At 46.6% G+C, this 21,572-nt stretch overlaps 2 protein-coding genes across 5 annotated transcripts in view; both read right to left on the reverse strand.

The window, feature by feature from the left end:
* Positions 1-21,167, reverse strand: part of KLHL3 (kelch like family member 3) — a 64,696-nt gene extending 43,529 nt beyond the window's left edge. The window contains exons 1-2 of one of the 4 annotated variants that reach the window (XM_064458365.1): positions 21,084-21,167; positions 11,623-11,689 (exon numbers count right to left, since the gene is read on the reverse strand). In XM_064458365.1, coding sequence (XP_064314435.1) covers positions 11,623-11,663 — 41 coding nt within the window. In that variant the 5' untranslated portion in view covers positions 11,664-11,689; positions 21,084-21,167. Of the gene's footprint in view, positions 1-6,289; positions 6,476-11,622; positions 11,690-21,083 lie in introns of those variants that run through there. The other 3 variants (XM_064458368.1, XM_064458366.1, XM_064458367.1) reach the window with 3 other exon arrangements.
* HNRNPA0 (heterogeneous nuclear ribonucleoprotein A0) lies at positions 19,164-21,003 on the reverse strand. Its single transcript, XM_064458369.1, has one exon. It carries the CDS (start codon positions 20,641-20,643, stop codon positions 19,702-19,704), a length of 942 nt encoding a protein of 313 aa, XP_064314439.1. The 5' UTR covers positions 20,644-21,003; the 3' UTR covers positions 19,164-19,701.
* Positions 21,168-21,572: the final 405 nt, after the last annotated feature.

A 21,572-nucleotide genomic window follows, 5' to 3' on the forward strand; every position in this document is an offset into this window, starting at 1 on the left:
AATTTACAACCCCTTGACAGCATGAAGCCCTTGCTGAACATTACACCCGCCCCATTGCCTGCTCCTGACCGGTGGCTGCGACCAGCACCACATCCCTCAGAACCACATGAAGCTCTTTGCCCCCGCAAGCTGTCCTCAGTGGGCTGCATTGTCCTCCTAAAAACAAGACGCTGAATAGCGGCCAAGCCGCACGCAGCTCAAATACACGCCTGCATGCTGAGCAGCCTCCAGCTTTGTGCCCGAGACAAAGGTTAATACCCAAAACCACCAAGCCCAATTCCTTCGCTTTGCTGAGCAAGTGAAATATTTTCAGTCATAAGTGAAGCCACGAGGCTGAGCACAACATCACTCAGCACATGTCCCAGATGAGGAAGACAACTTCCCAGACTGTGTTACAGTCATCATCCAATTAGCTTAGTACGGCTGGATAAAAAGAAAACATCAGAAAGAAGAGTACCGCTTGTTAAATGTTCAGTATTCAAGTGACTGGTATCAGGCAGCCAGCTTTTCTGTCCTCGAAGGGAGCTGAACTCATTCCATGTCGCACCTAGCGCCAGCAGCGCTTGTGGGCACGGACAGCAGCGGCGCTCAGCTCTTCCCAGGTCTGCACGCCCCAGCAAGGGAGTCTCCTTGCTCCAGGGACATAGCCAAATTCAGCTAAGCCTCAGAGTAGTATCCATCAAAAGCCCTGGTTGGAATCTTAGGCCAAGTGAAGTTTGACCACAGCTTTGAACACCCGAATGTAAACCCTTGATTTTTAAACAGCTAAACCTGCCCTTGTGGCACGCTGGAGCCAAGGAATGAAGAATGAGGCTCTGGAAGTGCAAGTGACTTCACCAAGCTTTCAGTCTCCAAAGCTGAAACACGTACAGGAAGCAAACAAATCAAACAAGCAAAAGAAATAAAAAGGAAAAAAAAAGAAAGTGAAACTGAAAGGTGGTGGCAGGGACAGCTGTACCCATCGCTCAGGACACTGCTTCGGTCATTGTCACAGACCTCGTGGGGTCCAAAATCAAGTGATGGACACAAAAATCATGAGGTGGCTTTAATAAGAAAAAGCACTCCGCTGAGATTAATTTATTCGCACTCCAGTGCTGGAGACCCAAGATTCATTATTTTCCAACTTTTCCACTGGCAAGAGATACAGTTCAAAGGGCACAGCAAGTTTCACCGAACACCAAAGTAAATGTCAGATCAACAAGCCTTCATAAAGCCTCAACCCCACCAACGCTTGCCTGTGTATTTGAAAAGCAAAACCTTGCTTCAGAATTTTTGAAAAAGATCAGTTGGTTCCTCCTAAAAAGCATGAAAAGTAACTTTTAAAAAAGCATCCTAATAGACGTCCTCAGCTTTATTAGCAGGGGTGGATTTCACATTTTGCCAAAGGCTCACCGTAAGAAAATACTCCAGATTGTCTGGTTAAAAACTTGTTTCAAAAAAAATCAAGATATGCTATTTAAAGTTTTTCCAAATGACTCATATAAAAAACACATTTAAAAAATTAATGGCCAGGAGCCTTTAACTCATCTCAGAGACTGACTCAGCTTCCACAGAACTGTGTTCCAGTAATGCACAGAGGATGATTTTATCTGGGAGAAAGATTTCACAGCCCCATACACGCACTCTCAGGTCACAGACATTTCCAATGTAAAAATGCAAGAACCTAAACACTCCAAGCAAATGCAACCTGCCACGAAGCAAAAGCTATCCCTGAGAAGACCAAAACAGCACATTGCATAGCCCTTTTCTGAGTTTTTTTTTCCCCGTACAACTCTAAGAACTATTAAACTTATTACACTGTTATTATATAATGGAGCAGAGCAAATCAGAGGAGGAATGGAGTCCTCTGATCAAAGGTACTAGCCGAGACCACCCGAACATGCAGGAGTCCCTGCACCCATGACCACAGAGGCTTTCCCCCAGCACCTTCACGTCTGCGTAGCTGATGTCCTACCACACCAGCGGGACTCGTGAGCCGGCTGCCAAGAGCAATTTGTTCTATTCCTGGGCTATCCAAGGCCACGCACCGAGTGAACGGACACATGATTTAATTTCCCTGGGCCAGATGAACATGCTCGTTAGGGACACAGCAGGATTCTCCTAAAATAAGCAGAGAGGCTCTTACTTTCAGAAAGTGCCAACCCCACTGCCACCTCCTGCACAGCTTTTCAATGCTGGCCCCAAGTAGGACAAACGAACCCTCATTTGAGGGTCCCCAATTAAGCCAGCGAAGCTAATCACAACCCCATTTACACTGTGTTCCTCCTGTCCAAGACCCACTAGCTGGGCTCAGCTCAAGCTACCCGCAGGATCACAGCACAGCTCCTGCCTGAACACGGCTGCACACCACCCAACAGAAAGGTATTTTAAAACCCCATAACACGTAGCTCTGCTGCACGCATGCATTTATCAACTATAAAGTTGGGTTGCCTTAGTTACCAGCAGTAATTACAGATGTCTTTGTAGATTACGTGAAAGAAAAGCCTTTCTTAGAGCTAAACTGTCCCCTGGCAAGATTATTGCAGTGCAGAGAGCTGGTAAACCCCAGGAACAAAAATCCCATCCTCTGCCAAAACCAATTCACCACTGACTTTACTGGAGCCAGGAGTTCACCCTGAAGGAGGGGCAGATCTCAAACACACTCTCCTTTAGAGCAGAGGATGAGTTTCTGCTCATGTTTCTGTAAGAACAGCTGCCAGGCTCCACTCCTAGCCCAATGTGGACACCACAAAGGTCCCCTCTCCACCAGGCTCTCACACTGGAGAGATGATGGGACTCCAGACATGTCCCCTCCAGCCAGCCTCAACCTACTGTGCAGCACTGGGGGGGTCCTCCGGGAGCCGCTCTCACCTCCTGCCTGCGCACCACAGCCTGAGGTCTGCTCTCCTGGGTTCTCCCGTAACACCATGGAGCTTTGGCCCCGAGGTTGGCCAGCGAGTCAACAGGGCTCGGCAACCTGCCCTCCCGCAGCACGGGCAATCCAACACCTCCACAGGCACTTCATATCCTTATGTTTACTTAAAAGTGACATGCTAACTGTAAATTTTCAAAGCCTATGGAGCTCCTTTGTGGGATACATTCCAGTCACCACCATAAAACGTCAATCTTCAGTCCAGAGAGGTTTGACATAGCTCCCATCTAAATATTTGACAGATGCCCAATAGCAGTTACTCTTGTTCAAAACTCAAATGCCTCTACTAAGATAAATGGAGACCAAAATATTAATTTAGTCTTAGCAAAATGAAAAACCATTTTACCTTAACTGGCGTAATTCTCTGTTTAGAATCAACGGCCAAAATCATGGCACAAATACATTATGCCCAATAGTTTTATTCCTCAAGTCAGGCAGGCACAGTAAGAAAAAGGTGTCCGTGTAATGGCATATTTATAAAAATGTCAATTTCTGAATTTGTCTTTAGGTGTTCAGAAAGGTAGTATAAAAATGTGATTGAAGGAATCCAAATACTGAGATTTTGAGAGGATTTCAGAAAAACATATTATCATTAAAACATATGGGAGGTAGCATAATGGAAAGGATTTTTTTTTTAATAGCAATATTATTTTTCCTATTCTGTTAATTTTTTTCAGTGCCTACATCAATATGGACACATTTGCTTAGAAAAAACACACAATTGGTATACAACAGATCCCCAGAAGGATATTCATATCAAAGGAGACCTGAGGGAAAAGCAGACTTCAGGAACTCTGGAGAAGAAAAGTCTTTGCTGACAGTAATGGAAACAACACAAAATAACTCAAATATGGCAAAACCGTTTGCTTTCAAAGGTGAATATTCTATTTTTCAAGCAAACTATGAAGAGACTACCCCCACTCAAAGATAATCTTAACATTACAGGTGTTTTAATTCTTTAACCAAAAAAATTAACATTCCAGTGTTTTTTTTCCTATTGAATCTCAGACAAATCTTGCAAATTCAGAACAAGAGTACCATGCCCAATCATACAACCTTATGTAATTTCTCCATAAAATGCAAGTCCCTATCAGCACAGTAAAAGAAAATCTGGATTCTGAAATAATTTATTGCCAAATGTGAACGTTTCAGGTTAAAGCTCCCTTGCCCCGGCTGCTTCTGCCCACGTGCAATGACATGGGCACGCGATACCACTGAACAACTCGGATGTGCAAGTTATCAGGATATTTGAGTCCGGGCAGGCTGGGGACCAGAGTCAGAGGTGAGGAGAGCATCAATAACGTGCTCCTCACGGACTACAAAAATGGAAAAAGCAGTAACATTAAAAACCAGGGGGAAGTCTGCTGTCATGAAAGTCACAGAGTGTAAAATTTGAGGCCTAATCTGCATGACACAGATCTGAGTCGAAATGCAGGGCAAAAGGACAAAAAAATGGGAACAGAACCAGCCCACGGTGCTCGCCCACCAAGGTCATTTTTCAACACCTCCTTCCAGGACTTGCTCAGAGCACTCCCACATGATGTGCCCTTTTGAACCAGAAGGCAGGTGAATATTTCCAGCTTTCCTTGCCAAGAGTCAAACCCCACATCGTTACTGCCCACAACAAGTTCAGGCCCACCTTCCTCTTCCCAAAAACTAGAAATATAAGCAGCAACTTGGATAATCATTCCTCACTTCCAGAGGCAGAGAACGTGCTGATGGGGACTGTCCTTCATGCCGTAAAACCAGACGGTCTGGAAAAAAAGGATGAGGCAAAACAGTCCAGATACTTTCCTGGTGACTTTTGCCCCAGCAAAAGGCCTTCGGTCAAAATGAGACCATAGCTGGTAACCATAAAAAAGGTAATAAGTAATAGTCCCAAGGATGATCCCAGCCTGGGGTATCAAAACAGCTCCTTGCCACTTTCTCACACACCAGACTCATTTATATATAGGTAAAGAAAAAAAAGGAGGAAAACCCATTCCATGGCCAAGCATCTAATATGACAATCTAAGATTTCAAGGCACCTGAAATTAATTAATATCTGGGTTAATATCCAGAAGTGGCCATTCCCACCCTTATGGGAAGCAGAGCCCTGCAGTGTAGTTTGGAGAGAGATGTGGCAGGCTGAAAGTTTTGTTTTGCACATTAAATAGACAAACAATTGCAAGCATTGAGTCACATAAGGGTAGAAAGCTGCCTTTCTGAGCTTCGACAGCAACTCCCACAGGCTGCTGAGAGTGTTTTCCCTCAACAGAGGAATAATTTCCAGAATTTGGGGCTTGACCCCCAGCTTAATTTTTCAATGTATCGTATTTAAACAAAACTTCTGTCGAGCCCTGACAATTAGTACTACCAGCAGGTCAAGCCCCCTCTCTGTTCCCCCACCCCCTGCAAGGCCACCAGCACAAAAGGAAGCCCTCAGCATATCCTGTTTTTTGTTTGTTTGGCTTTTTTTTAATACAAAAAAAAAAAAATCCCCAGACCAGCTTAAATGTTTCGTTTGAAGCAGTACAAGGGAGCTTCTGGTGTGCAAAAGACAGCCCGACGGAGGGGAGGCAGAACGAAGGCAGAGCAGAAACACTCACCGTGTCTCTCTGGCATCTGTGAAATCCCTGCGTAGAAACAATCTCGTATGTGTTCAGCGGGCATTAGGTCGACTCTGCGAGCACTTCTACGCACAGGTTTTAGAGCAAAACAGCTGCCTTGCAGGAAATAAAGTATATATGGCCCAGCTACCGTGCAAGGGGGACACGGGATCCCCTTCTGCCCGCCGCACCACCCGGGCGGTGCGCAGCTTCTGCATACACGCGCGGGTAAACTGGCCCCTGAAAGCTCCACAGACGCTACAGATTTTCATTCATTACTCCAGAAAAGCACGAAATACCCGTGGGTACGTCTTCAACCGCATAACAAAGTCAGCTGCCGGAGGTTCAACATAGAAGGCAGACCCGAGCCCAGCGACTTGCGAGGCACATCTTGCCGACAGAAGGACCCCGCAGCACACCAGCCCACCTCTCCTGCCCCACGAGCGAGTTTAGAAAACACCCACGGGGGCCGCCTCCCTGACCCCCTCATTCCTATATAAAGAACGTTCTCCTGAAAAACCGCTGTTCCCTCGGTGCGGGCACACGGGGGGAAGCAGCCTGTCACCATGACATTGCAACATCTAGTAAGAACGCGGCCGGCGCTCATCGCAGGAGGTATTTCTGCAAGCGGGCAGGAATGGGGAGGAGGAACTGCGGGGGGATCCCCGCAAGCCGCGACCCGCATGCCTGCGCACAGCCACGGAGAGCATCCCCATCCCATCCCTCACCCACCCACCCCCCCCGGCGGGCGGCGGGGCGGACACAAAGGCTCGGCGGCGGCGGTACCCACCTCTCCTCCTCCATTGTGCGGGGCGGCGGGGGGCCCGGGGGGCGGCGGGGGGCCGGGGGGGGCAGGCTCAGCGCCCCGGGCCCGGCATGGCTGCGAGCGGCCGCCCCCGCCCCGGGCCGCTTCCTGCGGGAGCGGAGCGCTGCGTCCCCGCCGCAGCCACTGCCGCCGCAGCCCGCACCGCCCCCCGCCTCCTCCTCCTCTTCCTCCTCCTCCTCCTCGCAGCCTCCTCCCCCGGCGAGCTTGCGAGCGTCTCCGGGCAACTGCAGCTGCGGAGGGCGGCCCCGCACCGCCCGGGCTCCGGTCCCGCCGCCGGCACGGCCCCCCGTTACGGCAGCGGGGAATAAAATAGGTCAATGGACCGCCCCGAGCCGTCCCAAGGCGGGGAGCGATGGTGGCGAGCGGGAACCCACCGGGCAGCGGGAGGGGAGAGAGCGGGGAGCAGCTCCTGTCCCCTCAACCAGCCAGCCAGCCGTCCGTCCGTCCGTCCGTCCATCCATCCGCCGGCTGCTGATCTCAGTCCTTACATCGGCGCCGTCGCCTCCGCAGCTCGGGAGTTGGCCCCCGGGGAGACGGTGGATGAGCCGATTGGCCCGTAACTGCTTCAGTCCCCGCAATCGATAGACTAAAGCAAAGTTTTAGCGGACTGAAAATCCCCGCTACCGACCGCAAGGTCAAGCCCGCACGCAGGGTGACGGCGGGACAGGGCTGGTGATGCTCAGGCCTGCTGACAAGGAAGAGGGTCCCAGCCCCCCAGGTCTCCCCACGCCCTCTGCAGAGCGCAGGATCTAGCCTCCAGTTCCCCAGCTTATAAAAAATCTTGCTGCCCTTCTATGCAATCCATCACGCCAAATACATCCCGTGTAGGCAAGATGGGCCCTTCTAAACTGCAGGTGCTATTTAGCCTGAAGCACCAGACTAAATAACATTTGCCGTTTTTATTCCAATTGATCCCATTGCAGGGCCTTTTACTTAAAACTCTATTTTTTTCCTCACTTTATTAAAAGATTTTCTCAAGCTTATTCTGCATAAATGAGGCCCCAGAGGTTAATTATAATAAAGACAGAAACGTTTGCTTTCTTCATTACTCTTACACTCACAAAATGTTCTTGTGCAGAGGAAAGAGATAAGTAGAAGTATCGAGAGATTTCTCTTGTGAGATGCCGCTCCATCTCTTTTGTAAATAAAACCACCTCACTCTTCTACTTTTCTCCTCAAATCCTCCTCCTTAGCAACCTAAGTTTCACACACCTTTTAAAATGTATCTGCAATGATGATTGAACAGATGCTACGGCACCTTCCGTTTGAGGTTTCAAAAGCTCGTTTTGAATCTTACCTAGTCATCACACCCGTTCTTCAGATAAGAAAACTTAACACACCTGGAAGTTAAAGGACTTTATCAAAGTCTCATGGGGATGGAGAGTCCAGAGCCCTGCTGTTTAAACACCATGTGGCAGCCTCCTCACAAACAGAAGAAATACAGATAAAGCCATGGAGTCAAACCTCACACAGGATTCTGGCAAAAGGAAATGATTCCTGCATTTTCCTTTGAGAATCCTGTTAAACTATTGGTTTAACACATCCAGATCCTCAGGTATTTCCCTAGCGTCCATTCAGTCTTACACTCTTGATACACAACATGCAAAACCGCAAGACACTAGAGTTCAAACCAAAGAAAAGGTAACTATCCTAAAAATACTAGACTTTATCTAGTAAACAAGGGCTGGAACTTGTTTCCATTAAGTAAGTCCCTCAGTAATCTTAAAAAGTCCAGGTACAAGAGCAGGTCCTGAAATTGCTGCCAAGTACCTGTGTATTTTTATTAACACATAGTTTTTAAATATGAAAATATTTGGCTTTCACCATTAAAAAAAAAATAATCTGTATCCCACTTCTGCCAACCTAGGAACTAGGCATCGAGGTCGAACCAAACCAGCAATACCTTCTTAAGTGCTTTGCCCCACCAGACCCTACAGGTGCCTATAGCAACCACTGAAAGGTAAATCCCAGTAACAGACAAGAGCAAACCAGTGAATAATTATTGCTGGGGTGGGACAAAGGCATGTGCCAGTAATCAGAGATTATCTTTATAGCAGCCTTGCAAAATAATCCTGACTGGGTAACAACCCCAATACAAAAATTTCTTGCTCATTTTTAAGTACAAACATTGACATCTTGAAAGAGCAGGTGTTTAAAATGAATTAGTAACACTTGATGGGTGGAATTTTTACAGCCTCTTTCAAAAATTCCTAGTCCCAACCTCCTACATCTAATCTACCTTCTATCACAGAGCAGGAAGGTCCACGGAATGCCTGGTCCAGCCAGTACCACTATCCCTTGGCACACCAAAGCCTTCCAGACTCCTGCAACAAGCTTCAGATCTACAGTGAAAGACCAAACCCCCCAGCTCTAGCGAGCCATAGGGAGAAATGAAGAAAGTTCAAAGCATTACCAGTGTCCCTATGACAGCAAGGAATTTCTTCAGTAAAAATGCCAGGAAGGGAGGGAATAGAAACAACCCCTGCCAATCTGATTCAAAACTCTCCCAGCCCAACATCTGGCAGCAGGTTTAACCTGAGGTTGTAAGTGAAGCATATGGAGTTCTTCCAAGAATTTAATTCTATGAAGAGCCCCGAGATGCTTGGAAAACACCCTGTCAATCTCCACAGCTTCAGCAGAAGCCAGAAAGAGCCCCCTCCCCAAAACCCAGCAGAAAGCAAACTGCATCAAGGCACAAAAAAAACCCCAACCCTTCCTGGCTCTGCAAGGCAAACTGCAAGAGCCACAAATCACAGGATCATACAGTTTAAATACAGCGCAAGCCATGAGTCGGGACCCTTTACTCCTCTGTATATACCTGTTTTCAGGTATATACCGATATACAGGTTCCAGAGATCCGTATCATAAGCAATTTGCTATCTTTAGCAGCTCTCTTCTTTAGTTGTATAATCCCCTCCATCAAATTAGTAATCATCTTTCTTAAAAAACAATGGCTTCTGCATAGAAGAGCTGTGAAAGTTATACATAAAACACTGCATTCACGGAAGCTTCCCAGGCTGCGTCTTCTCAGCCCAAGTTATTTTTCATTCTGTTTTTAAAAAGATACATATGTCTCAATCTTACAAACTTATTTGAGAGAGAGAGATATAGATAGATAATCTGAGTGAACAACCTGATCTAACCCTGAAGCTGGTCCTGCTTTGAGGGATGTTTGAACCGGATCACCTCCAGAAGTCCCTGCCAATTAAAATTATTCTGGGATTCTAATTAAGTAAATAATAATTTAGATAGATCTGTATTTAGACCATAAATTTTCTGGGAAAAGGTCCACTAAGAAAACTAATATAAGAAAAACAGTGAAAAGTATCTACTGAAATAGATGTCTTGGTATCTCAGTGGCTAACTGAAGTCCCTTGGAGGTGACACTCGGAACCGCACTGACTCGCAATGGACCTGGAGCACGGGGCAAGGTGCCTTGGCAGAGAAGTCCTGGAGGTATCTGTTGCCTAGCCACTGCTAGCATTTAGAGCATGCTATATTGGTTTCACATAACTAAACCAAAACAGCAGCTAAAATTCAGCTATTATAGCAACTCACAGGCATCCAAGTTAACACATGGTTCAAAGGAAGCTCGAGGAGACCTTCTAGGCAGGGACCTTCCCAGAGGTGGAATCGGTGATGCTTTGGCAGCTGAAGCTTAAGAGGTAAGAGACTCCCACTGAAGCACTGTTTTCTGAAGCATGTAATTTGCAGAGCAGAGGGGGCTGGGGCATCCACCCCAGCAGTCTCCCCTCACCAGGATCCTGATCCCCATCGGAAATGCTGCAGTAGCTACCAGCACCTCCAGCCTCCGGGACTGTTGCCCTCTGCTGGTAGATGTCCCACTTGCACACTCCTGTCTGCCACAGGCCGGCAAAATCGGGGCGTATGAAATGTTTTCTTTTAATCTTTAACATAAATCACCATTCCTATAAAAATAGTGGGTTTACTCCAATAGTTTCATCATAGCGTTACCAGCTTTAGAATAGTAACCCCAGGCCATCTGCACCCCCCAGGCTGTGATTTCTGGGGCGTAAGCCATTCTATTGCTCGCTCATCACTGCAGTAACAGATCAGCTGAAAATGTTCTTCCTGCTCCTCCTTACTCTTTCCTGTAGCATAAGCCATTGCTGTCACCCGCAGTCAGCTATGTCAGAAACACAGACTTCCCACCCTGCAGTCATTGCGGTGAAGGAAGTTCCACCTGAACATGAGGACAAACCCCTTCCCTGTGCGGGTGCCAGAGCAGGGGCACAGGCTGCCCAGAGAGGCTGTGGGGTCCCTTCCCTGGAGACATTCACCCCCCGCCTGGACGCGGCCCTGTGCCCCTGCTCTGGGGGTGCCTGCTCAGCAGGGCGGTGGACAGGATGATCTCCAGAGGCCCCTTCCAACCCCCACCAGTCTGGGATTCTGTGATTTATGAGAAACTTGCTGGAAGATTTTATGGCTTAGAATTGAGCGCTCAAAAGGAAAAATTAACATTCAGGAAGAAAGCTGTATAAACAACTGTTGTGGGCACTGGAACAAAGGCAAAGGCCAGTGTTCAGATGCCTAAACACTAGCGAGTGTCTCTGCCTCATGAGTTCTTAGTTTTGACTCCCACTTCTGCACCTGCTGAGGTGTACAGTTCTTGCTACAGGCTGAACACACGGACGTGAGAAACAGTTTATGCTATGGTCCAAAATGTGGGATTTTTTTTCCTCAAAAATTTTTGCTTAAGTGTTAAGATACCATTTTAATGTGATTCTTTGTCTTCATAATACATCCCTTAATGCTTCTACTACCACCTTCTGTAATAAGGGGAAACTACCCATACGCTTCATAAAGGTGTTGTATGGCTTAATTAATATTTGTATACAGTAAATCTGAGAGACCAGCATAAACAAACCTATTCTCATTCAGGATCCCACCACCCCAACCCAAGTCTCTTTACTATTACTCCTTGTACACTCATTGCCTTGCTTTCTTCTTGAAATTCTTCAACATATTTCACGATTTTGTGTTCCTTGCAAAAGCCAAGCAACACAGCCCACCGCCCTAGCACCGTACACAATCTGCTGCAACACTGACACAAATGAGTAAATCACACAGCTACCACATATGAAAATTTAGGCAAGATTGTTTCTGCAGGCATGTTTTTACCTGAACAGAAAAACCTGTCTCATTCAGCACGTCCTTCTGGCAGATAACACCTTTCCTTCATTATCCTGCATGGTATTTTCTGTGCAAACACCTTTTTCTGCTCAATCTCCATAGCATATTCAGAGTGGGCTCAGCTCGGGTTTCTGTTCACTTACCAGACTTCCGTGGTATGCTTTTCAGGGCTCAGCTTTCCCATCCTCTCTCTCCACACAGAAGTGCACCCTATGAGGGAGAATGAAAACACACTTTGAGAAGGCATTAAAGCGTGCGTGGCACCAGCTTGTTGCAAAAGTTTTGCCCTAGAGCAATAAAACCAGCCCAGCTCAGCTCTTCCTTCCCAACCTTCCTTCCACAGGCAGTGTCTCAACTCCCTCCTAGCTGACTCACCAGTACACACAAAACCAGAGCTCCCCATTGCCACCAGCTACACACAAGCCCAATTTAACATTTCTAAAACAAACGTGGTGCTGATTCATCACCAATCTCATGCCTCAGAGGCTTTAAAAGTAACATTGATACCACAGAGCGGAAACCCAGATTCTAGCTGGTGCTGGGTGAATAAAAGAACTCCCATAACTTCTGAATTATATAATTACAGAAAAAATAATTTGACTGAATTTAAAATGGCAGAAAATAATGGATGGGTGGGCCAAAAGGGAAAAAGGCACAGCGATTCACACCAGGTTAGGCTTGAAACCCACCCTTATGCTCCTGGGGAGTCTCTGTGAAAATAACAGTAGAAAGTTAGCATTGCTTCACCTGCAGGTTGAACTTTGCTAAATATTCTATGCAAGGGGCATTAGCAATTGCACTACAACCACCCTGCAGTCGAGTAGTGATCTCAAGGGGAGAAGACCTGAAATTGCAATCAGACAGGACTCAAAGAAGCTCACTCCAGTAAATGGAGCATTATTCCAGCAGTGGTGGAAAAAACCCATGAAACAAGCCCAAATGAAATAACAGAGTGAAGGACTTTGGCCAAATTTGTTACCCAGTACACTTAAAAGATAACTAAAACCTGAAAAGGTATTAGAAAACCACACAGAGATAATTGGGAAATTAGCATCAGGAATCTTCCACAACTCTGCAACCCAGGCAAGAAGCAGTCAGTGAGCCCAAAACCAGAGGACATCCCTTTTCGGGAGGGAGGGGACCTGGAGGATGAAATAGGAGTAAACTATTTCAAAACACAGCTGATAGTGCTGTGCCTTTATACAACAGCCAGGTAAGCACAGCCTCCCCCCAGGGCCATGTACTGCCCATGCTGTTTCTGATTTGTTCATCAGGGTGTGTGGTTGGGAGAGGAAGGCTTTCCACTGAAGCTGCAGCAAAGAAAACAAAATTACTAATCCACAGAGAAAGAGAACAAGTAAAAAGAGCATGAATTTCTGGTCCCAAACACTACTCATGTATTTCATCCAGCAATGCTTTAATCCAAGCCGATGCTGGAAACAGGGACTAGACTCCTGACCTTTCTTCCTCCCATCAGTGCCTGCAGTCCCTGGACTCATACGTCCTTCCCTCCAGGATTTTGTGGAACGCAAAATTTTTACAAAATGGAAAAAAATCCGTTGTAAAACCACAGAAAGCAGCAAAAGTTACAGAAGTCACAGAAGAGACTGAGATGATATTCATCATTTATATTGACTGGATTACAGACTAACAGCGTATTTTCAGATGTGTGGCTTTGCATGCCTTTCAATTCAAAACACGATTTCCAGTGAGAAGAGGGCTCCCGTGAGGCACACTAGTTAGCAGTTATACGGTACAAAGCAGCAGTTGAACAATCGAAGTATTTTCAGATTCATCAGCTCATTCTGCTTCTAAGGCATTTTTCTGCGATGTTCATCAGTGATTTGTACTTTGATGGTAGTGAGTGAATGTGCATCTTGACACATTTCCAGCCAGAAACTTAATCCCTTTCTAAATTGGCATCAATTTCTTACTGCATCACACATGAAAAGAGATATTTATAGTTTAATGAATGTAATATGTATCAAAGTTATTCACAGCTCTGCATAGCATAGTTTGATTTTTTTTTTTTGAGGAAGAGCTGTTCTTTCCAAATCTGTATATTTTCCATTTGTGAAAGCATTCAGAAATAAAACTCTATCCATCAGATATTAAGATGGTTAATATCCAGATACCTCAGACAGATGGCATCATTAGTCTGACTGGGCTTGACATCTAGTTTTCAAAGTTAAGCAGCTTTGGTTACTTGCATGGCTGACAATCTGAGAATCGCCAGCGCTCTAAGCTTGATGCTTTCTATAATAGCAATAGGCAACACTGCCGCTTTGGCTAACGGACTTCTAGCAAAAAATAGAGTTACGCCAAGATCAACCGCACTGAGAAAGTACTTAAGAAAATGCTGTTGCAACTCTTAGTTTAGGACTCCCGCTGGCAAAGGCTGAACCAAGGACAGAGAACAGTACTTAAAATTTATTTTTTTATGCCTTTTTTTCCCTTTGTTTTTTGCTACAGCCTAGACCTGAAGCATTCCATCTCTCTAACTGTTCAGCCTACTCAGTAGATAGGAGAACTACAGGAAATACAAGAATCTGAAGAATGTCTCTCCTGTACCAAACTACAGCTTTGCAACCCCCGCTCTTTCAGTATTCCCACCACCCATTTTCCCCAAGATGAGTTAGATGTTTTTAAGGGGAATATAGATATGATTAAAACACTTAGAACCATACAAACAGGAGGTATCAGTTCAAAAGTGGACTGTATATTTCCTCCCCTTTATATATAACAGAAATCGAGAAGGGTGCTGGGAGCAGAGAAGGCAAAAAGACTAGGAACATCAAGGAGAAAGCACCCAACTCCATCAGCCCCTTTACAAGTCCTAGTATGCAGGTAAATGATAGAAAATTCCTAGGTAAAGATATACAGCAGAAAGACTTTCACCTTGTTATAAGACGCCCACCAATAGTAGTACTTACATTACAGTACAGATACTCATTAAAAGTAGAAGTAGAGGTAGTGCATGTGTGTGCAGATACATGCACATACTAGAAATAATAGAGTAGAAATACTTCAATAGGAGACCTAAAAAAAGCCCATCAACAAAAGCAAATAGTGCTTGTTCAGGCTAGCTCAAAACTCCTTACGGCATGCTTGCATTGTGAAATACATTTTAAAGTGAAGCAGGGATGTAACTGTTTTATTCATTTCAGCAATACAAAAATAACAAGCAGAAAACTCATCTTTAGGGGATGCATACACCAGATCACAGAATCAGTTATGCAAAAAGTATTAAATAACCCATTGTTTTGTAAACTACACCTCTGGTTAAGGTGAAAGACTGAAATTTTGGGGGTTACACTTTCAATCATGTAATATTAATTCAGTGTATTATATATAGACACATAGTTGGAAAAACATATCGGAAACGCCTTCTTCCTATTAGATAGCTTAGAAAGCAGAGGACCGTACCAATGTATACCACGCACACATGGTACAAACCATTGATTACGTGATAAACACTAACCTGGAACAGCGACTACAGGACAAGCAATCCTTTTTAAAAGGCTTGGGTAAGCTACCTTCTATTAGAAAACCAATCATCACACAGACTGTAGGAGCAGAATCCCATCCTCACAAAATGCACCGGTTTTGTTTACTGGGTGCATATCAGGGGGATGTCCTTCAGTTTTGTTTTTCAGAGATTAACAATTTAAACCAAACTTTTGTATTTTAGAGGGAACGTCCTGAGGGACGCGGAAAAAAGAAGCTGCTCTATTTTCAGACTTGAATGGGAGCTCAGGGCCCTCAGCACCACTCAGGCTCAGACCCTTTTCAGCAGCAAAAGGAATGCCATTATATTACGACAACAGTATCAGCTGACAAGGCAGGATAATAAACCAGTGTTCTGACCTACGCTATCCACTTAGGTCTTCCCATGCTCAATTAAAGCAAAATTTGCTTTACAGAAGGGATCTAAGGGGAGTGGCGGAAGAACACCATAAAGCATTTGAGAACTTCAAATTACATTTTTAACCATCTTAAATATTTTGGCTTCATTGATCATTAAGCATGTGAGCACAAAGAATCTGACAGAGTTCAAGTGCACCTCCTGCCAGTGCCCCTGCTGCGCCCGCCACTGGCCTCCCAGCAGGTCTGCGCTCCTGTACGCGGACCCGGGAGTCCAAGAGCCAGCACCGCAGCCGCGCCGCTTGTGGCTATTTCAACACACAACACAAATCCAACAGCTAACTCAATCCTGGAGGGTAAAGACTGTCCACCTAAGTACTCCACACAGGCCTGCGGGGCAAGGCGCAGCTTTCATTTTGCAAGTCTGCCACAGCTGTAATGCATTCAGTGATCCAGAGATTTACTGCAATCAAAGCTGCTTCAGCTGTTACTGCTGTTCTAAACTGCCTTTTCATCACCTGATGTTAAAATAAACAAGTGAGAGATACTTCCACTGATTTGTGCAAGCATCAATTCATTACATATACAGGGGTTCAGCACATTTAATGCAGTAACCATCAGTATTATAAAAGTGTATGTTAGGCTAAATTTTATTAGCCAAATAAAATTTACAAGTCACACAAGCAGAATCAAGAACAAATTATACTTTAGAGTAGACACAAATACCCATTACTCTTAAACTGTGAACACATCACAACACGCGGAGCTATGCTGTGATACTGTAACCTCTGAAAAGCTTTGTCTTATGGAATTTTTTTGTTCATGCAGTTACAAAAATAAAAAGAATATCTGTGTTTTAAGAAACTACTGCACTTTTACTTTCATTATTAAATGCTGAAAGTAATTGCTCTCACTTCCTATTTCGCACAGGTGAAACCAACACAATCCAGCATTCATTCCTGAACAGAAGGCAATTACTGAGATAATTTCAGACACACAGACTTCAGAACTAAACTACAAACTAAAGTTACTTTATTTCTATCTCTGTGACCATCTCCTCGAGTGACTGTACAGTCACAAATTTCTGTATTTACACACCAGCTATATACTTCATTTTATCTTAGTTCCCATGCACCTCTATGCAGACAAATCTACGCGGGCTCAGGAAATGACTAAATAGCATTAAATCCATAAACAAAGCTTTAGCAAGAAATCTCTTCTGTTTATTGGGAACTGTACTAGAAACAGGTTTATATTCAAAGCAAGTCTAAGTCACTGTATCTTTAATGCTGTCCAATACAGATTTGCATCTCTTTCCATATTCCACAGTACATCCTAGCATCAAACAGGTGCTTACACAAGCCTCTCAAACATTACCTGCATTGCCACAAGGAAGTTCTTGCTCCCAAAAGACAGGAGGTCAGAGCAGAGCAAGTCCCACCTACTCAGGACACTGACTACAGAACCATGTTAAGACCAGTAACAGTCTTTTGAGAGAGAAATTAGGTAGCACACTCCCTAATGCAGGTGCAGTTTCTGGGTTCTACTTTTTATTCTAGAAGTTATTAGTCCTACAAGAGGACTACTATGTACAGATAATCAAACAGCATGTTTCAGTACAACAATTCTCAAAATCAAGCTATAGCTTGGCAAAACAATCAGATTTCACACAATGAAGTCACTTTGTAACAAAAACCTACTTGTTTGTAGTAACATATTCTTTCATGGCACATAACATTTGAATACGATAAAGCTATAGCTGGTGCACAAATCTTTACCTTCCCAATTCAAATGACAAACCACATCACAGAAGTGAATTTAACTATTTCTTCCAAAACCAGGCTGTCCCTTGATAAGGTTAAGGCGACTCACCATTGCAAGGGACTAAATCAAACGCCCAAACTAACACAAGACCTACAACTCAGTAGTTCATTTTGGCTACGAAAAGGAAAGCTGCGCTTCAAGTGAAGTTCGAGGATGTCTGTCCAACGTGGTTTTAAAGTGCAACGGTAAAGTAAAAAAACTCAAGGCCAGTGAACTGAAATAAAACCAACCACCTGAAGCTATCCACCAACAAGAGCTGGTACTCGCAGTGTCTTACAAATACTTCTCTGAAATGACTTGCGCTTCAACAACGTTATCAGTGATACTGGTTCACAACAGAGGCCCACAAGCTTTTGTGATAAAAAAATTACAATATAATTGCAAATAGCAAGTTACTTGGAACCTATTTATAAACGCTAAGCCAAAGAGAACCAGTTTCGCTCTAAGAGCCGTAAGTTATCACAATCAAGAGGAAACTTGGGTCTTGGTTTAAATCCTGACAATACCAAAAGGTTGTCCCATTTATATACGCTTACACGGGCAGTTAAGCTGATGCTAGTTTTACTTCTAATAGCAACAAAAAGACTCATTTCAACTAAAATCAGCATCCGGTTAGATTGACATCAAAGGCTGACAATACCTTGAAATTTCACATGAAATCCTTCAGCCCAGAAGCACAAAGCCCTAGACTTTTACCTTCCATTGGAATCAGTGGGAGTTATATGCCTAATACCTTGCATATCTGGAGCAAAGCAAAAAAATCAGCTTTTAAGATGCAATCCCATAAAGCATCAGCATTAAAGACTAAGCGCTTAGAAACCTGAAGTCAGAATAACCTTGTACTTTTTAAATCCATGCCCCGTATCATACATACTCTCACTCAAGCATATAAGGAATTCAAATCTTTATTTGATATCCATAAACCCATAAACGTTGCTATTCTATATTTCTATGCAGGAAGGCAGTTTTCCCCTAAAACATTATGCTTTTCAATAAACAACAAACTTTAATTCTATTGCGTGAAAGGGCTACAAATATACATTTGTTAATCAAGCAGACTACACAGATATTTTTGCTTTACAACTGGCACCTATGTTACTGGTACACTTAGCTGGCTCAATAGCACTTTGCCCACATAGTTTAGATTATCAACTTTTCTGAAATATGGGCAATTGCAATTATTAAAACGTGCTGAGGCAGGTATTGCAAATCCATTCCTTTTTTCCAGTCAATACTCATGGAGCCCATCTTTATTCACATGCAGATGTCATTGCACTCTACACCAGTCATCTAGTGGCATAAAATAACTTTCAGAAGTCTAATACAATTGTTAGCAAACCAATTTTACTCCTGCTGTAATGAAGCCTGCAGCAAGGGGGCTGCCATCCTGTCGGTAGATGGTGCTGCGGGAGATTCTCGGGGAACTTTAACGAAGGACAATAGTTCAGAGTGAAAAGTCTGTTAACCCGGTACTATGAAAAACAAGTATGCCTTTAATAGAAGGGATTAATGTCGACCCTTTCCTGGAAGGAATCATACACAGACAAACCGATAAGAGGACTTGAAACTAAGCAATCGGAAATTTTGAACATTTTATATGAATGAAGCACATGCTTAACACAAACTATTTCTTCAAAACTACACAGTACATACTTAGATGGAAAAGTCCTATAGAAAAAATTGACCAACCATGTCAGCACGTCAAACTGCCTAGTACAAGATGGTGGATGCACACAAACTGCGTGAGTGAGAACGAGTATTTAAAAAACAGACCACATCCACGGATTAGTACTTCAAAAATTTCTCTGTCGAGTGTTTGAGAACCAATAAATCCGCTAGGGGGGTAGCAAAAAAGTCAATCAGGACCTTTACCGGCAATAAAATATTTACTCTAAGGACACAGAGATTTGAAAGCAGAGGAACACTTGCTTCAAACCTAGAAAAGCCTTAAAACCGTACGGAATGGATCCTAGGAAAAAAAATTAGACATGTAAAGGTCAATGAACACAATGATTTATTTAAAAAATAAAAAATGTAAAAACGATTTTTTTTTTCCTCCTTTACAGAAATGTTAATTTCAGTCATGGGATCCGAGTAGATTTTGTAGAAAAAAATGTAGTAGCCAGGTATCGAGTCCTTACAACAAAGGAAATTCCCCTGTAACCCTCCCCAGTTTTTACTCCAGATCAGCAAGACGCTTCCCACCCCGTACCCCCAAAAAACAAATTAAAACAAGACATTTTTCGTTGCTAGTATAAAAACGACCAAGGTCCAAGTAATAATAAAAAAATAGAGTCCATCAATGACTGTAACACAAAGTATGTGTGTGTGGGGCCCAGTCCATCTTCAGCGAGAAAGAAGTGGCACAGGCAGCAGAGGCGACCCCCAGGGGGCATTTAGGAGCTGCTCCCACAGCAGGGAGGCATTTAAAAGGAGCTGCCCTTCGGCGAATGAGGGGAGAAACCATTTAGAAGCTGCCCCGTATCCAAGGGAGGGCTCTCCACGCCACCCCCGATGGGTATGGGCGCTCCAGCTCAGAAAGAGCCGCCCCCGTAGCCTCCCCCACCATAGCCTCCTCTGTACGGTCCACTGTTACTGCGGCCCCCCCAGTTGCCGCCCCCTCCGCCACCTCCTCCGCCGCTCTTCATGGGGCCGTAGGAGGACTGGTGCTGGCTGTAGCTGCCGAACCCGCCGTACCCGTTGCCGTAGTCGCCGCCTCCCCCTCCGCCGCCGCCTCCGTAGGAGCCGCTGCCATAGGAGCCGTAACCACCGCCGCCGCCACCTCCTCCGCCGTAGCCGCCGTAGCTGTTGTATCCGCCGCCTCCTTTGGAAAGGCCGTTGTGATCCCGGTTACCGGATCCGCCGCCGCCCCGACCCCTTCCTCCTCCTCTGCCTCCCCGGGAGGGCCTGGAGGAGCCGCCGCCCCCGCCGCCCGACTGGATGTCCTCCTTGGGCACGGCTTTCTTGACCTCCACGCGGTGGCCCTGAATCGGATGGAACTTGACCACGGCCGCCTTGTCGGCGGCATCGTGGTTCTGGAAATAGACGAAGCCGAAGCCGCGCTTCTTCCCGCTCTGTTTGTCGGCGATGATCTCTGCCTTCTCCACGGGGCCGAACTGGCTGAAGTGCTGCACCAGGTCCCCTTCGCCTACGTCCCCTTTGAGACCGCCCACAAAGAGCTTCTTCACCTTAGCGTGGGCCCCCGGTTTGGCCGAGTCCTCCCGGGACACGGCCCGCTTCAGCTCCACCGCGTTCCCATCCACAGCGTGGGGGGAGGCGGCCATGGCGGCGTCGGCCTCCTCCACCGCCGAGTAGGTGACGAAGCCGAAGCAGCGGGAGCGTTTGGTCTGCGGGTTGAGCACGACCACGCAGTCGGTGAGGGTACCGTAGGCCGCGAAGTGCTCCCGCAGCCCGGCCTCCGTGGTCTGCACGTTCAGGCCGCCGATGAACAGCTTGCATAGCTGCGAGTTCTCCATGCCGCCGCCGGTGCCGGGGCTGCGCCTGGGCCTGGCGCCGAGACTCCTCCTCCTGTTGGGGGGCAGCTCCGAAGGTTTTTTCCCCCCCTTCTCCGTCTTGCCGCTTGCTTCCCCCTCGCTTGCGGCGAACGGCGCGACCTCACGGCTGCGGCAGCCGCCGGCGATGCCTCCCTCAGCCTGGCCCGAGGCCTTCGCTTCGCCTCACCTGACCAGCAGAAGAGACGGGGCGTCCCGGCTGCCGCCGCTCCCGCGGTGGGGGGGGGGGGGGGTGAAGGAGGGGAAAACACAGGCACGCACAAAATGGCGGCTACGGCTCCTCCACAGCTCGGCCGGCGACTGGTGCCCACACAAAGGGGACGCCGGGAGCCCCGCCCACCCCGCACGCCCCCCGCGCTGGCACAGCCAATGAGAGCGCGCTGCTGAGGCCGTCCGCGACTCACCTTTCAGGGGCGGGGCCCCCACCGCGATCGACGAGCGTGGCGACTAATCGGAGGGCGCGACCTCCGCCGCGCGTCGGTAAAAGGCCCGGGGGGGGTTCCGCCGGTGACAGACGCGGCGGGCAGCCAATAGAGTTAGGCTGTAACGGCCGGTGATGCGGAGCATCCTCTGCGCGCGCCGAGAGAAGGGGCGGGGATAGGGGCGGGCCCGGGCCGCGCGAATGCGTCAATCCAGCGGGCGTCAGCCAATGGGCATCTGCCGGCCCGGCCGCGCGCTCTGTCTCCGGCGGCCCCGCCCCGCGGGCGGAGGGTCGGCAGGCGGCTCGCGCGGGAGCGTTTGAAACGCTGACCGTTAGGCGGCCCTGCTGCGTGCCCCCCCCCGCCCCGCTCCTGTTGTCCGCCTGAGGGGCTCGGGTGGAGGCGGGGGCTGTGGGCCCCCCCGCCGCACTTAGGCTCGGCCTAGCCGGGCGGGGGCCGGCGGCGGGGGTCACC

Source organism: Phalacrocorax carbo, chromosome 8 (assembly GCF_963921805.1).
Source record: "Phalacrocorax carbo chromosome 8, bPhaCar2.1, whole genome shotgun sequence".
Lineage (NCBI taxonomy): Eukaryota > Metazoa > Chordata > Aves > Suliformes > Phalacrocoracidae > Phalacrocorax > Phalacrocorax carbo.

What these genes read in the sequence shown, in the direction of transcription:
- HNRNPA0 (XM_064458369.1), bottom strand. Translation starts at nt 20,643, where the DNA reads ATGGAGAACTCGCAGCTATGCAAGCTGTTCATCGGCGGCCTGAACGTG.